Source organism: Nipponia nippon, unplaced genomic scaffold (genome assembly GCF_047370975.1).
Source record: "Nipponia nippon isolate SJK-2023a ecotype South Korea unplaced genomic scaffold, ASM4737097v1 scaffold_9, whole genome shotgun sequence".
Taxonomy (NCBI): domain Eukaryota; kingdom Metazoa; phylum Chordata; class Aves; order Pelecaniformes; family Threskiornithidae; genus Nipponia; species Nipponia nippon.
In genome coordinates, this window is record NW_028262413.1 from 20,233,060 (window position 1) to 20,250,496 (window position 17,437).

Below are 17,437 nucleotides of genomic sequence, written 5' to 3' on the forward strand. Positions count from 1 at the left end.
CAGAAAAACCAGAAAAACCAGATTGCAGCCTGGGAAAAACAACGTGGTTTTTTTTTTTTTTTTTCTTTCATCTCCTAAAGAAAACATTTCAGTTACAGATATGTGAAGTTATAAAATAAGAATAGTTGAAATTTGGAAATGTATAATAAGTTCTTAAGGGACTTGGTAATTTGCCTTCCTCTTGTGAAAAAAACAAATCAGCTGATAATACAAAGCTTATGAAAGGCTTGGGGAAAATGCAGTGCTGATCTAGATCTTTTTCCATGTTGACTCCGAACTGTACTTTTTCCTTTGATGAAACATGAAATTACTTTTAATTTATTTCGTTCCAATCCTAGTTACATAAACTATTATTTGATTGTACAGCTGGACTGAAAAACTGTAGGAGGTCTCACATTTAGGATTTTGCTGCCTCTTTCTCATTAACCCTACAGACTGATTTCTTTAAATGCACCTATTAATCTTCTTAGGGAGACAAATTGTTGTTTGGTTGGGTTTTTTCTTTCTTTTTTTTTTTTTTCTTTAAACACTAAACTCCCAGTTAACTGCCAGAGTAAACACTGATGATTTGAAGCCTTTCCAGGTACGTCTGTGCTGCAGTTGGACATGGACACATGCTAGCATTGTGTTGCCCTGGCCAAGCTGGGTTTGATGTAGTTTAAGCATCTGAGGTGATTACAGCCTAAACCGTTCTTGTCATGCTTGGCAATAACCTCCAAGTCTACGGGATGGAGTAATGCATTTTTTTTCCATTTAAATTTTGCAGTATGCTTTTTCAGTACCTTGTCTACAGTAACTTCTGTTCTGTTATTGACTCCAAGTTCGGGACTCGTTGTGGGGCTCCAAGTTTAGGACCCAGTAATGTGGTCCTTGTAGAACCAGCAACAGGATGCAGCGAACCACATGTTGTCCTTGAAGTGCGCAGATCTTTCCCATATTTCCTCGGAAGTGCATCAGCTTTGTTGTCTTCTGCCCACCGATGGTAATCCACTGTATTTTGGGTTTCTTTTTACCTGTTTGTAGCAAGATTTTTCATTGGACCGGGCAGGTGTTGGTAGCGATCCATTGGACCACTGCCCCTGGGGACCTTCTCCACTCTCCTCTAATCCTCTGCTGGGAATGGCTCCTAGGAGGGTGGGAAAACTGCTGTCAGGCTGCTCCCAAAACACATCCGTGGGCTGAGTCTCCTCTGATATGAACCTGCGAGATGTCTGCGGCAGATAGTGCCAGAGCACATTGTGTCGGGGCCAGGCAGCATCAGTAGCTTTCCATAAATACTCCCGACGCCGGCGTACGTGAGGAGGCGATGCTGAGTTCTGCTTACATCGCTGTAAATCAGTCCTTGCTGTTCAGCATCTGTCCCGACTGTCCCTTTGTATTTAGGGCAGCTCTGTAGTCCCAAAGAGTGGAAATTTCCAAGCCTTCTCCTTTTCCCCGCTGTCTGCAAGTTGTTGTGGATGTTTTGCTTGGGAATCCTGTAGCTGGGGAGCATGCAAGGAAAGACAGGTTGTTTCCATTTATATAGAGTGGAGATCTTTGAGTCTGCTAGTCCTGCAAGCACACCCCCAGCCTGCCCTCCACCCTCTGGGTGAGATCCTACCACCTAGGGCTCAGCAGCAGAGGAGGCACGTTGTCCTTTGCTGTCCCTTGAACCTTTCATGGTGGTGATTTTCAGAGCAGGTAGAGCCCATTTACCACTTTGTTAGACTTGGTTTGGACTGGTTACACCAAAATTGTGACAGAACATCAGTTCTTGTTTGAGTGGGAAATATGGTCCATGTTACTACGTTATATGCCATTGATTACCTTAACCTGGCAAAAATAAGATATCCAGAAATTATCGCTCTGGGAGAAAACTCTGAAGAAGTATCTCCTTACTGTCCCTTTTGTACTTTATTTTATCTGCCTTTCTCATCTTGAAATTATCTCCTAGGTGCACTGGTTAATGGATTAGGATGTGATTCCTGATGGCTACACAACTTGGTTTCATCCAGCCCATGTTGATAATGACTAACTTAATTTTGATTTATTATTAACCAAAAATACAGTCCCAAACACTCTGAATCAACAAATTATCACGTCTTTCTTTTCCTTTGAAATGTGCAAACAAAATCAACTAGCTGCTTTGGGTAGAAATAAAATGGTCTTGTACTTATCAACATACCTAAAATCTGGTTCACTTATCAAGTAAATTTCTCAGCCTTAAATTTTACCTGCTTCCATTTCTGCCAAGTTAAGCCTTTCAATGGGACCATGAGGACAGATAGATACATCAAATATGCAGATGCGTCAGTCTCTTTGGGGACAAATGTTCTGGTCTGAGGTATGTGCGGCAGGGAAATGCATGCAGGGACAAGGCGCCTCAAAGAATTGCAGACGCTGGAGAAGTGTTTTCCTTTGATCCTATAAAGAATTTGGCAGAGGAATTTCAGACTCTCCTATTTCAAAAAGTACGTTTAAACTGAACAGCTTGAAATATTGAAGTTGATGGTGCCTCTGACAGTATTGGTAATGTTAATACATTGGTAATGTTAATAATGTTAATAATTCTTTGGGTTTGCTTTTTCTTTGCTGTTGCGAATAGCAAGTTTTACACACAAAAATGTAATTAATTCTGAGTTTGGTTTGCTATTTGCATTTGAGCTTCCAAATCAAATCTCTGAAAACCAGAAAGTGCAAATCTAAGACACACAAACAACTATTTTGATGCCATCCTGTGCAAGGCAGTTGGCTGGCGGCCCCAGGGCACTGTCCCCAGCAGGCACTTGCAACCGTGGTCTTGTCTCCAATAATAGACATTATTGGACCACATGTTCTGGTGTGGGGGACATGGGGGATGGAGAAACTTCTGCAGCTGAGAAGTGTTTCTGACAACTACAACCTGATGTGAAGTTTTCATCAAATGGTATCTGGCCGCGTTGGACATGAAGCTCTCCTCCTTACAGGAAAGTATGGGCTCATCAGTTTTACCATGTACCCCTCTACATGCATGGTACTTGGAGCTCTTTTCGGGGAGGACATGAGTTGGTCACTGTTTCCTCAGTCCCTGCCCAAATGCTCTTCTCTTGATTGCTCTTCCACACCTTAGATGTCAGCTCTCCTGGTAACCTGAGGCAACAACAACAAAAATTAAGGACCTAAACGGCCTGAGGAATAGTTAGAGGGACAATTATGAGATGGCCAAAATGCTGTGAGGTGCAAAGACACAATTGCAGGATGGATAAAAATGCTACAATTGTTCACAGACACACACACAAAAAAATATTAGGTCTCGTGTTTCATTTGCCCAGGCTCAAACAAATAGGCGTGCAAAGTCAGGATTTTTCTGTTGCTGCTCGCTGCAGTTACCAGGAGCTGTTTGTCTCTCCACAGTATGGTAGTCTGATTTCCTCTCCTGGAAATTGCTGTTCTAACTGGGTTTTTCTTTCCTTTTTCTAAAAATACAAGCCAGTTTCTTCCTGGTATGTTATTACTGCCTCATTTTAACAGCACTTCTCTTTCTGATGGATCTTCCTATTTTTTATGCCTGGAATGAGTGTTGTTCCTCGTTCCGGGCTGAGTTTGGTTGACTCAAGCTGTCAGAGAGATGGATAATGATGCATTTTTTTTGCATCAGCTTTTAATTTTGGAGCATGGGTGGAACTCATCCAAAAAAAAAAAAGGGCCCTGCAGTCTTCCCAGCTTCTTAATGGTCAAATACCAACTTCCTGCTGCTGGAGGTTTTGTAGAAGCACGGGGACCTGTGGGTGCTGTGGACAGGACCGTGAATGCTGTCCTGGTGGAGCCAGACCCCTGGGATTGACCCCTTTTTACCTGCCAGCAGCAAACTGCTCTCCAAGTCAGAGCATTTACCCAGAATGGGCCAACAGCTGCAGAAATCCCTCCAGCTCCTCGACTGAATCAAGCCTGAAACTCAAAAGGGAGCCTTGCAAAACCAGACCTTTGTGGCACTCTCCGGGGCAGGGAGAAAGCCAGAAGCAAGTCAAGGGAATGGGCTGCCTCTGCTCTTCTCTTTGAATTGCTTTCCAGAATGCGTTTTTCCCAAAATAACTTAATTGTCTATTTTTTTGTAGATCGTTCTATATTTGTTGATGAGCATTAAATTGACATTTTCTGAGAACTGTCCAAAATGGCTTGAAGAACTCTTTGCAGAGCGGCAATATCTCATTTAGAGCCCATCACTACACGTGGCTATGGTTGTCTTATCTTCTGTGCATTACTCTGCATTTCTTGACCTTGGATTTCACCTGCCATGGCGTTTCGAGACATCCATTTCAGGGGAGCCTTCTAAAGCTCTTTGCATTCAGTTTTAGCTTTGAATACTCTGAATAAATTTGTATGGCTCAGCAAACCCTTAATTACTCCCCTCTTTCCCAGGACATTTATGAATATGTACCGTTTATCCCATGGCAGGGTCCTGCAACTCTACTTGTGAAAACCTGACCATCTACCTCTATCCTTGGCGTCCTAAATTGTGATCAGTTAGTAACCCAGAAGAAGGCTTCCCCTCATTTCACCATCTTTTACTTCTTTTTTTCCTTCTTTCTTTCTAGACTTTTATCCTAACGTTTCTCCTACTGAGATGATTTTTCAGACTAATCCTGTATATGAAATGGTTCTGGTGTGGGAACCTTCATAAATTTCTCCTTAGTAAACAGCATGGCAAAGGTTGGATTTATCTTTTCTTTTACAGTCTTGCATTCCTTAAATATTTCTGTTGCGTTTCAATCTTCTTTCAGTTTTCCAGATTCTTTGGCAGATTTCCTATTTCTAAAGTTTTAGAAAATATATATATTTTTTTTTTGGCCCAATTCACAAGGTTTTTTTTGTATGCTTTATTAGGGCTTTAAATTTAATTTGCCAAAATTTGGTGGGTTTTTTTGTTTTTTTCCTCATCTAAATGCAATTTTTACTTTTTGAAGGATATCCTTTTACTAATGTAGCCTTATTTGCTCCACTCTTTAATTATGTTGCCTTGTTATGGCCATGTCTTAAACCCTTTCTTGATAGTGGACATTTTGCCTGTGGGCCTAATATGCTAAGAGATGCCATGGAAACTTCTCTTTCTTACCCTTCCACCTACTGCTTTTAATTTCTTTTTAACAAACTTTCTCACTTTTTCTGATTTTTTTTTTCCCCCATTTAAATCTAAATATTATAGTAGTCATGTGTATTTGTGTGTTTTTTCCAGTCCTGCAAACAGATTGAAGCTGACTGTATTATGGTCACTGTTACTGAAAGTTTCTGTTGTCAATTTTGGCATCTCAAAGCAGGCGCTGTGCATGTCGCAGGACTAAGTCAAGAGCAGGTAGCTTGATTCTGCATTGCTTTAGGGAACAGTTAACAACCTAAACAAAAAATTGTATTGCTGCCAATTAAAATCGGAGAGGCTCTCAAGGCGGGGGGTTATAATCATAAATTTACAACATAAGCTTTCATGAACAACGTGCCATAAAAATTCCTTAGCTTCATGCTGTGGTTTATCTTTTGGCTTTGCTGGCACTTCATAAATACAGCACAGTAATTCATGCTGGTAACTTTACTGGGACAAAGGTCTTTAGTTAAATGTGACTGTGGCAATCGGCTCTTTTACCGTTCAATTGCTAGAGCTCGGTTATAAGATGTAAGTGGATGGAGGCAGAGGGGAGCAGTTGCTTCTTGGCTGGGGTACTCTACCCATCATACTTGGCCTTTCTGGTGTCTGTGTTATTTTCAAGATTGTCATGACCCTTTATAAATTATATGATTTTTTAACATGCATAAATGACTTGCTCACAGCAATCAGCTGGACCTGGGAAGGAGACAGAGGCCACACATCGAACAGCTAGGTGGAAATGAGATTGAAGGGACGGCTGTCAGCCCGCTCCTCACTGTGACTTCTGAGGACATTTATCCCCGTTTCAGCCGCCCTTTCTCTACGTGCTCCCTGGCATTGGTCTCAGGGCCGTATCTCTGCGGCAGGGCCCTTCATCATTTCTTGCAGACCTTCCAAGTCCTGCAATAAAGAAGAGAGGAGCTCTGCAGGCAGCAGCCTGCTTTACCATCCAGCCTGCAGCATCCCCCGAACATGGCCACCCCCAGCGCTCCCCTGAATTAATGTGGAGTTTGGTATGCTCAATGGCGGGGGGCTTAATAACTCCTGAAGTTGGGCAGCTGTGCTGAGCGTCCTCCCCTTCGGCAGTATCCTTGGGGCCAGCGGCTGGGGTGCCCGCTGCGTCCTCTCCTTCCAGCTCTCCTCAAGGGCTCCAAGGCTGCTGTTCACCTGCACCGATGGTCCAGAGCTGACTGCACCCATACACTGGAAGAGCTACCGGTCCTCCTTGCTTTATATCTTCCAGATACTTCCTAAGTGCCCAGAGAGACAGAGATGCTGCATCAGAAACCCAGTGGACCTTTCTAATAGCTCCACGTTCACCCCAGGGATAGCATTTCTCCAGGCACAGCGGAGCCAGGGCTCCTGCTTTGCATTTGTGCCCTCCTGGCTCTCAGTGGCTAGCTGTACCGCTCCTCTCACGCCGTGCAGCTAATTGCATCACGATCAAGAAGTGGCTTCTACTCTGTCTCTGGAAGATTTACATGTAGTTTTCTGCTATCATAGAGGAAACAGATTTTCCCTGACACTGAGGCAGAATGGATATTGGACACCCCACTTATCCCCGAGAGATTTTAATGCTTTGAAGTTCAAGATCGTAAATGTTCTCAGCAAGTTATATCACTTCAAAAAGAGACCCGTTCAAATCTTTCAGCCTTCAGTGTGTCTGCTCCTGTAAAGCTATCTCAGAAGAAATCTCTTTGATATATATTGGACTGAGATCATTACCTGCAGGCTCTTCTGTCATGCCAGTTGCCGGTGGCTCTGAGGGGCTTGGCCAAGATCCTGACAGCGGTGGCTGCGCATTTCAGGCATCAGCAGCTGAAAGAGCAGCACGTGGGGGTCGGCAGGTCACTCAGTGACTTTCTGGCTTGCAAGGGCTCGTGGGAGGTATGCAAAAGTCTCCCCTGACTCCAGTTCAGGTGTTGGGATTCATAGAGGCTGCTCTGGACTCTATGGGGATCAGCAGCCTTGCATTCAGTTGCAGATGTTCATCATGGTCTACATAGGGTGACTAGTAGATGTTAGACCTTGGGATTCTCTGAAGTTTGGGGATGCTGGGCTGGTGGGCGTGAGCAGCCCTTGCTCTGGTTTTATGTTGCAAAGCACCCTAAGGGAAATTGCTCTTAGCTCAGCCAGGGCCAAGCTAGGTGCAAATTAAGTATTTATTTGCCACATAGCAAAATTAGAATAGACTAGAAGAGAAGAGAATATTTCAGTTGGAAGGGACCTGCAACGATCTTCTAGTCCAACTGCAACTGATAACGATTCACAAACACTTACAAAAAAGGCAGTGCGCGGGAATGAAAATAAGCAAGTAAATGTTTATTTAGAGCTTAAATCAGTCATAAAACCCTCTTTTGGTGCATAGGATTCAGCTAATAAGATGGCAGATGCTTCTCAACAACCGTGCTTTATACAGCAGTGTGAGTGACATTGATGTGTTAGCCTGTTGCTGATTCTCAGTTGAACTAGACAAGATGCTAATAAGATGGAGAATAGCTGGTCTGTGGTGGACTGAGGCTTTTCCTAATCTTGACTTTGCAGTATACCAAGTCATGCACCTACAATGTGAATGTAAACTGGAAAACTTCTGGTTCTTGTTACCTTTCCATGGATTGAAGACCTCTGCATTTTAAACTAAGGGAAAAGCTGGCAACAGCGCTGTGTTATCTTCTGCAAAACCAGGGGCCAGAGGAGGAAGGTGGCACGCCGTGCGTCGCGGTGCTGTTCGCCACATGGCAGCATCGTGCTGGGACGCAGTTCCTCTGGGGAAGGTCATTTGTCTGGTGCGTTAAGTGCAACTGGCTTATGCCACCGCCTGCCTGGCAGCCCCTCCTTGAACCCCAGCCCTGGTGGGGTTTAACAGGGAGGCAGAGGACTCGAGCATATCATGTTCCTCTATATTTATGAGAACAGGTATGTGGGTGGAGGTTAGGGACCCGAATGATTGCCCAGATTGGGTGAAAGCCTTGAGCAAGAGCTCAAGTGTACTACCCAGCATCAGGAGACACGCATTAGGGATGCCTCGGTCACAGGGAAAATGCCTGACAGAAGCTGCATCTTATTTGACAGTGATAAAGCAACCCTGGAGCACAAAGCTGCAGGAGAACAGGGTTTTTCCACTGCTCACAAAAGCAAGTCATTGAACACTGTGGCCTTTCACAAGAGTGCTTGTGTTACCATCTACTAAAATACTCCCTGACAGTTTCTAGTCACCATTTCATATTTTGTGGTTTGTTTTCAGCTGTGCGGCGTTCGCTCTTTTTAAACCATCCAGTACACACATTTCCAGCATGAACTTCTTCCTGCATGGACATAAATGTAATTAAGTCGGGAGCATTTGGATTTAAGCAGGTGCTGATTTTTAATTCTGTAACTGCTTCTTTTGTTTGTCAAAGCAGAGTCTGATACAGGATTCCCCATGTTGGATGTAGCGCTTTTGGAGCTACGAAGCTGCCACCAATAAAACTCCCAAGCTCGGTGGATGTTTTAGCATCGCTAGTGTGAGATTTTCATTGCATGTAGCTGAAACCGGAGGCCCTCCACATCAGACACTTCTTTTTCTGTTTATTTATTAAAAGGTTGCATGCCCTGTTTTCTAGTCTGACTTGCTAATAGGTAGTATATACCAGCTAATATTTGATATTATCCCATGCAGCTTCTATGCCTCCCCGTAGCATTAGGAATTATGTTTTTCTGAGTCAAACCCAGTGCTATTTTGACCTAGAGTGCAACTCCCCTTTTGCTTAGCTATCTCTTTTTTTCTAAATAGGTTATATTCAGTGATTTTTTAAAATCAGTCATGTGGATGTTCACATCAGGTTTCAGTTGAACCAAATAGGTCAAATCTCTGCTCGTAGCGGAGCAGCTCTAATTCTTGTTCATTAACCCAGCCTCCCTCTTTTGGGTGTGAGTGTCTGCACATCTTCTCTCTTTTCATGCTTTATCTTGATTTGTTTGCTTCTCATACCCTTGGTTTTGCTGCAGGTAAGCAGTCATTTGTTTTCCCTCTTTTCTACTAATAGAATAGAGTTGCTTGTCCCCATTTTGCTTATTTTTGATAGGGATGTGAAGCTAGGAGCTCCCTTCCATGGACAAATGCAGCTCTTCTTTGGAAAGCCTGAACAGGGTGTGCTTTTTGTAAAATGATGGCGATGGTGCCATTTGTTTTCATGTTCTTTTCTGTACTGTAATGCAGCAATTAGATCAGTTGCCCAGCGAGCAGGGACCCATTTCAGTTGGCACCGGGCAGAGAAAGGGATGCAATCTCTGTTTCCCAGTTGCATAAAAGGGCTGCAGCTCCTGAAGGATTTACTCGGACCAAAAATGTTGAACCCCCATGGATGTGAGCACGGCTGGGGTTTGGTGGCAGCTGAGCAGATGGATGTGGCCAGTTGCCGGTGGCTCTGAGGGGCAACGTGAAATTAGGAGAAAACCAATAAATTAGGAGAAAACCAATGCATATGCTCTCTCTTGAACTTTTCCACACACCGTGCCTGAACAAGACTTGAGTTACAAGCCATGTGTGTGGATTTTGTGTAATATCATTATGACTTGATTTTATAGCAAAGATGTTAACAGTGTTGGCATTTACCTTGCATTGGTTATTGCTCCCAAGTTAGCATCTTGTATGAAAAAGGACTTGTTGACACCCCTTGGGATGCTGGCTCCAAGCTCGGGTCTTGTCTCTAAAATTTAGTGGCACCACTGAACCTACTTGAGTTAAATTAGAGCAATTCCCTTCTACAGGCCCTGACTTTGCCTAGGAATTCCCAAATAAGAAGGCTATACCAATTTACTGGAACGGGATTGTAAACCAATACTATGTCGTTGTATTGCTTTCATCTTTCCTAAAACTGCTGACATCTTTTCACTGGCACTGCCATGCCATCGAAACTTAGGTTTAGGACAAATCACTTTTTTCTAGAAGTAAACATTAACCAGCAAACAGTCTAACATTTGTTTTGGCTGTAAATAGGACTTTGTTTTTAAAACCTTCCCAATTCTTGTTATTTCAATGAAAAAACGTCATTTTTACGGAAGCAAAAAAATCGAGCATAAAAAATCTGAGGTGCTTGTGACATCTTACACTGCTGAGCTCGGTTTTGCGGGGAATGGCTTTGACCCTTGGTTTTCATTATGCTGTTCATGTTTCTGATCATCTCAGTCAGCTGTTCCCTCCTAGTCCTTTCTCCATCTCCTCCCAGCCTGCCAGGACATTTGCACCAGCCCTAAATAGAAAGGCTGGTTTCATATCTGTGCTTGTTCCTGAGTGGAACAAGGATAGTTCTGCACCTCTTTAATCAGAAGTATCTGATGGAGAAGCAGACCTGGGTACAGATTAATCTCTCAGTGATTTTTAGCTCTGGGCTATGTGGCAAGCAACGTTGCAGTTTAGCTTCCTCTCTTGCACGGAGCTGAGGGTTAACTTTTGTGGGTGTTTTGCAGTGCTTCATGTCAGGAGATGGGCAGATGCTTTTTTCACTGCGTGGGGAAGGTAAGAGAGGTGGCAGGGATACACCGCAGACTTGGTAGTGAAACCCAGGCTTCTGATGTTGCCGACCCATGACTCTGCCCTGCGTACTTCTTGATGGTGAAATGCTGTGTTCCTCTCTGCAGAAAGCAGAGGCTGGTGCCGTGGGCTGGTTTGCTGCTCCATGTTCAAAGGACGGTCAGAGTTCAGCTCCAACAAACTTGGCGAAGGTTGGGTAAGAGGCGGAGGAGCAGAGGGCTGGTGGTGGCCATGGCTTAGGCTGGCTGGGCTGCACCAGGGCAGGAGGCTGGTTGTGGCTTGGTTTGATGCTGTGTTGGCTTTATGCCGGAAAATGGAGGGAGTTTTAGAAAGCAAGAAGAAAGCCATCGTTTTTCAATTTAAAAATTAAAAAAAGGAAGAAAATGGCATCTTCCCAGCTGCCCAACCTGCCAGTGATTGTGGGCAGATTAATAGAGCTGCCTGCCTGACCTTCTCTTGATAAAGCATTTAATAGACAGAATATAATAAGTGGAAACCTCGACAGTGTAATTGTTAATAAGCTTAGTCAAACGCACTTGATATTCTTTACTTGGACAAAATTATAACTCTGTTGGTAACCATGAGAGCGCTGCTGAATTTGGGCCCTGCGGAGATATCTGACTGAGCATCGCCCAGTATTTCTAATTCAACAGTTAGGGCGGTGCAAAATCAATACAGCCCCCATCAAACGGGTGAAATCCTGCCTTATCAAGACATCTCAACCTAATTGTTAACGAGTGATCTAGGGGCATTGGGGGGAATTTCTTTGGAACTGGTTAGCAGCCCGATGCTAGTTCATGTTTTTATCAGTGATAAAGGGGGCTGTATGGAAAAAAGTGGATGAGCTGCAGTTTGGACTTCTGTAACAACAACAAAAGGGTTCATAGATGGGTACGAGACATACACTGCACGTTCAGCTGCTGCAAATAAGAGACAGCCCAGCCTGTGTCACAGGACGGCTGAGGCATCTTGGATAATTATAAAATAAATAAATGCAGTGGTGATATAGGAGCACAGAGTGAAACCGCTGCCGGGAGCAGGATGGAGATGGTGCATGGCATTTCTTTGCACCTGAAATGGCAAAGGGAGCCGAGAGGGAGCTCCGTCCTGGGCTGGGAGAGCATCTCCGGAGCAGCACTGTCCCACCAGGTAGCAAGTGCCCAACCACCCTCCTTCCCATTCTGCGCCAGGAATGATGCTCAAGGCAAAATAACAGCACCTTGTGTATTTTTTCTCATGGGTTTTTGCTTTTTCAAGAGAGCCACAGACTCTGTTTTGGGTAGGGAATGTAGTAAACTTGTCTGTGCCTTGTGTGACAGCTCCTCTTGATGGAGTGCACCTACAGAGGTATGGCACTCCTCACGTTGATTTGCTGCAAAAAATTCAGGGAGCAAAAAATCCACTCTTTATTTAAAGAACTAAATTACTTGAACTGAATAAGCCAGACTGCTAGTACTACTAATACCAGCTGCAAAAATAGGTGATAACTACTAATATACTGCTAAACATTTCCGCTGTGGGTAGCTGCTGTAAGTCTTTTCCATTTCTCACTGTTCTGGGAAGTGAAACGGTAGTTGAGTGGTATTTCTGTGGTCAGAGCTGGTTTCGAGTCAGCATTCCCACTTGGTGGCAAACATTTTTTTCATATCAAATGGAAAAAAAAAAATTTTGAAATTTGCAGTGCAATAACAATTCTCTTGTTCCAAACAGCAGTTATTTGACTATATGTACATTAATCTTTTCAAATAATTTTATTTCAGTGTTTTTTAATACACTATTAGGATAGTATGTATTCTAATACATAGATGCTGTTTTTATAAGAATTAAATTTAAGGAGAGAAAATGCATTTTGCTTTCTGGTAATACTTTCTTCCGGTGTCTGGGACTGAGCTCTCCCATCTCCACCAGCTATGGATGCCACGAGTTTTATGGGGCAGCAGCTTTGCAGCCCTCAGCATCCGGAGGCAGATCCCATTTCTGAACACAAAGGCGTCAGGATTCATGATGGAGGAGCAAGGCGTGCAAATGGCACTTACTGCAGATGTCTTGCTGCTGGGCCAGGTGCAGTTTGCTCTTTAGTCTGAGCAGATCAGTTACTCCCTTATTGCTTTGCTTTATTATTATTGTGCGATTCCTCCTTCAGAGAAGTGGGTTTCAATCTGCAGCCGGAAAGTATTCCCAAAGTGCTATTTTAATATTTATTTTCATCTGACTTCCTATTACTGTGGCAGCATGCACTTTGAATTTCATTAGTTTTATGCATTTAAGTTCCCTTTTTAAACCTTTATAAGGTCAGACCCTGCTTGGGTAAATCAACAATTTATTAAATTTGAGATTCCGAGTAATATTTTTCCTTAAACAGCTGTAGATCACAGGTAGTAAGGGCATTAGGGCTTCTGCCTTTTGAAAAATATTTGACGAACACATGCACTGGATGATTTTGTTACCTAAACCCCCTGTAATTACATAAACATCTTCCCTTGCAGATTTGTTCTCATGCGCTTGTGGTCCATCAGCAGCACGCTGCGGGGTACCTGCACTGAAATAACGTGGGAGGGTGGGGTGTGGGGGACCTTGTGCTGTGCTCTCCAGCATGAGAGGTCAAAGCTCTTGCAGCTGAAGCTGCTCCAGAGCTCCCTGGGGCTGCTGGACCCTCTCCCTGAGCTCTGGGGTGGCAGGGAGCACGCGCTACAGGGTGCTGAGCGTCCTACACAGTCTATGAGGACTGCTGCCTGACCAGCAGCAAGTGCAACACCGATTGCTCAGCATTGCTCCTTCTGGGTACCTGGGGTTTCACGGGAAGGTTTCATAGCCCTGTCCTGATGCATCCCAGCTGGTTTTCTGCCCAACCAAGGCTCACATCACCCAGAAGAGGGTTCAGCTGGGGGGGCAGCCAGCCCACCCAAGCCTCTGTTTCCCATGCTTCTTGTTTTGGTAATGATTACTAAAGCAGGGGTGATGCCCTCTCTTAATTTCCCACTGCTTTCACCTGTGACTTACGCAGGGGCAGCTTGATAGTCAAGAAAGCATAAGTAGTTCTCCTGCCTCCATTGGACTTCTGGAGGGGTTTTCCTCCAATAGATAGGGCTCTTTGCAGTCTTTGTTTCACAGCAACTCATAAAAGTAGGTTGTGAGAAGATGGTTTAGCACACGTTGTCCGTCTCTCTGCAGAAAGGGCCCCGCAATCTGCAAACCAGAGTGGCTGCTGCCTCTTTGAGCACCGGTTTGTGCTGGAGAAGTGGTAACGGGGAGCCCCTGGCTGGCAGGAGGCTGAGCTGCCCCAAACTTCTCAGTCATGTTTTCTGTGCAACTTTACAATGAAAGTTCAACTCTGAATACACCGAGTAATTCAATTACATCTCTGCTGCTGGGTTATATAAGAGAAGGCTGAAATTGCACCTCATTTCATAAGGTAGAGCATATCCTTCTGCTGATCTGAACAATTTCCCTGTTTTGCAGAGTGATTTTGCTATACCTCCTTGGCTGAGCTGGGGCTTTGGGGGCAGAGAGGGTACTTAAGATGTTTTCTACGTTGACTGGCATCATTTGAATGTAGAAAACCTGGCTTGGCTTATTCTGTGTATTTTTAATGGTATTTCAGCACACTGAGGAGACCAGAGCAGCTGGGTCAGCCCGCAGGCCAGCGGTCAGCATCCCCCTCGCTCGCACAGACTGCACCCAGCTCCCAGAGCCCCCGGGAGATGAGGGGCCAGGGCCAGCCCGGACCACCAGCAGAGGGACCACGGAGGATGCTGCAGGTGGACGCCAGGAGCCAGGGCTCGGGGAGGTCTCCCTCGGTGTCGCCGGACCGGGGCAGCACCCCTACCTCTCCCTACTCGCTCCCGCAGATCGCCCCGCTCCCCAGCAGCACGCTCTGCCCCATATGCAAGACGACGGAGCTCACCTCCTCCCCCGGCCAGCCGAACTTCAACGCCTGCACCCAGTGTCACAGCAAAGTCTGCAACCAGTGCGGCTTCAACCCCAACCCGCACCTCACCCAGGTAACGCCTCCTCTTCCTCAGGCAGCCTTCCCGGCCGGTTCGGGTGGGCAGCAGGGTGGCCACCGCCAAGGTTTGCAGGGAGAGGTTATTGTGTTCTCCAAGTGCAGAAGTTGCACTTTTGCTTTTGGCAGCTGCAAAGCATTGCCCAAGAGTAAGGGCTCTGCTGGTTAATCAGGGGATAATTGTGATAATGTGAGCTATAATGAGACGGGGTGGGTGGGGATAAATTAGTTAAAGGGAGATGGCAGATCACCAGAGAGGTTCAGTCTCTGTTGCTGGGACCCCAGAATGTTTGGCTGAGGTGAGGTCCACATAAACAAAACTGCCCTGAAGTTGAAGGACTCAACAGTGGGAGGGGAGCATAGGGGTTGTTGGTAACTCTGAGGTGTTGGTCATATTAGACCCTGACTCATCCCAGGTGATGATGTTTTGGTGGCAGGTGAGTTTCAGACAGCATCAGGCTCAGTGGCAGGAGAGAAGTGCGAAGTCGTGTGTGAGATGGTGCCTTGCTGGGGGAGCATTTCGTGTCGTGTGGGATGTGTGAAATGGATGTGCTGGGTTCCTGGGGGTGGATCCGGCAGCGGCGGCAAGCAGGGGGGTGCTGGAGCGTGGGGCTCCCCGTGCCGATCCATCAGGTCAGAGACCTCCATGCAGGGTGGGAAGGGACATGGATGCTTTTTCCAGCTGTTAAGAGGCAAGCCATGGGGATTCCTCCTCTCAGGCTTAATAAGAGAAACTTAAAGCCACTGTGTCACTCCAGTGTGTGAGAAAACAGGATTCGGGCACTGGAGTCCCCTGGGTACCCACATTTTATTGCCAGTGGCTGTTTCTGGTAAGCACACAATGCTTGCTCCTGACACCAGACATGGTGCTTTCTAAACACTGTTGTTTGAGGGAGACTCCTGCCTTTCAGTCTCTTTCCTCGGTGGAGGGAGAGTTGGGGTACCTGATACCCCTGGTATAGCAAGATGTAATGAGCTGGATGCTGCTTTTGTACCCCTGTAAAGAGGTACTTCCCCCCTGCAAAGATCTGTATAAGGTCTCAGACGTTAACAAAAGGCCCTGAGGTGGAAATTCAGTCTCCTGCAAGGAAATGCCATGGGCCACACTTCTGTTTCACTTCTAAATTGATTTGCTAAACATTTATTTTGTTGTCCAAGCATTGCATTGAAAGTTGACCAGCTACTTTGAATGGTAGCAGTTAAACAGCAAATAAACAAAAATGCACTGATTGCTCAGTGTCTGGTCAGCCTGGGCCTGTCTCCCCTGCCTCGCCCCCAGAGCTTTCCTGCAGTGGCCCCTACCCCAAGTCTCCCTTGTAGATACCCATGTTAAAATGTGTGTGCGCACAGAGTTTCTGCTTAGCGTCTCTAGGCCATCTCTTAATATCTCTAGGTCTCTATGCCCTCTGAAATGTGACTATGGAGCATTGTTAAACATCAAATCCAAAAAATCAGACTTGGGATGAAAAAAAGATGTGGGGTTGTTTTTGTTTGTTTGTTAGTTCTGAGTTTAATATGCATTTCAACAGCAAGCAACTTTACGACTTGTAAGTAGGTCATTGAGGGAGCTGGGGGATGGAAACAGTTGTCCAAGATGGCTGCTTGCAGCTCGTGTTGGCAGCCTGTGTGATGGGCTGGCTGGGGGAGCGACGGCGGTTACTGCCATCTTGAAGTGTGACTCGCTTTCCTCAGCATACCCGCTTGTGCTGCTATTCTAGAGCCACAGAGAAAGGCCTGTGAAGCAGTCTGGTGGCATTAAAAAGGGTTAATGGGAGGCAGCTGGGAGGTTGCTCTCTTTCTTGATGGTAGGATCTGGGTTGGAAAGGAACTCCAGAGGTCACCTAGTCCAACCTCCGCTCAAAGCAGAGAGCAGGCGAGGGAGCTCCAGGCCGTATCGAGTTGGGTCTCAGAAACTCAAGGATGGACCTGCCGGTCCCACCTGCTTCGCTGCTTGACCGTCCTCACAGGGCAAAACATCCATCCAGTCTGGTCCCTCAAACCCAGCAGGTGCTGCAGGGCGGCTGTACAGCATTGCTGATGAGGGGATTTGTGGGTTGTATTTTTCATTTGCATTTCCTTATCAATATGTTTTCATGTGAATAGTTTCTACTTTGTGCTGCAGTAGATATGGATTTGTAACTTCTCTTTCTGCTTTCAAGGCTTTCTAGCAGGATTAAATCATCAAAAATATCACGTTTTCTAAGAAACCAAACCCAAGAAAACCAAAATTGTGTTTTACTTGGTACATCCTCTCCTGCATAATCTGTGGGACTGCCAGAAACCGCAGGTGTGGTGAGCTGGGAACTCCGGTACTTGTCTGGCATAACACGGCCACGTGCATTGACTTCTGAAACCCTTTTGAGAGCGTGGTGTTTATATAAGCTTGATGTGTCTGTATATATTTATATACATATAAAATATGTATTATAAAATAGCTTTTTTTATATCTCTCTTCTCTCTCTCACTCTGTCAATAAGATAAAAACAGCCTTAGTGTATGAGCTGTAGTCCATCACACTCCATCCTGCCACTTACAAGTAGCAAGAGCAGATTTTTTCAGAGGAGGGTTAACCGTACACCCTAGCAAAACACCTTAGCTTGGTAATTAGGTGGTAACTTCTGTTCAGAAGCATATACATTCCTTTGAAAAATTATTTTTCTTTGTCTTTTATTTTATTCCTTTTCATGTGGCCTGATGGTCATTTTATCTTAAAGGCAAGTAATGAATTTCTATCATGATGAAGCAGTCGGCCTCTATGGCATCTTGAGCTGATAGCTTGCTGAGCAGAAAAAAAAAATAATTTTTTTTTTTTATTTGCTGTCTTTTT

At 45.1% G+C, this 17,437-nt stretch overlaps 1 protein-coding gene across 3 annotated transcripts in view; it reads left to right on the forward strand.

The window, feature by feature from the left end:
- Positions 1-17,437, forward strand: part of BSN (bassoon presynaptic cytomatrix protein) — a 95,714-nt gene that overhangs the window by 9,482 nt on the left and 68,795 nt on the right. For 2 of the 3 annotated variants that reach the window (XM_087743899.1, XM_087743900.1), the window contains one exon: positions 14,209-14,608. In XM_087743899.1, coding sequence (XP_087600025.1) covers positions 14,209-14,608 — 400 coding nt within the window. Of the gene's footprint in view, positions 1-13,881; positions 14,020-14,208; positions 14,609-17,437 lie in introns of those variants that run through there. The other variant, XM_087743901.1, reaches the window with a different exon arrangement.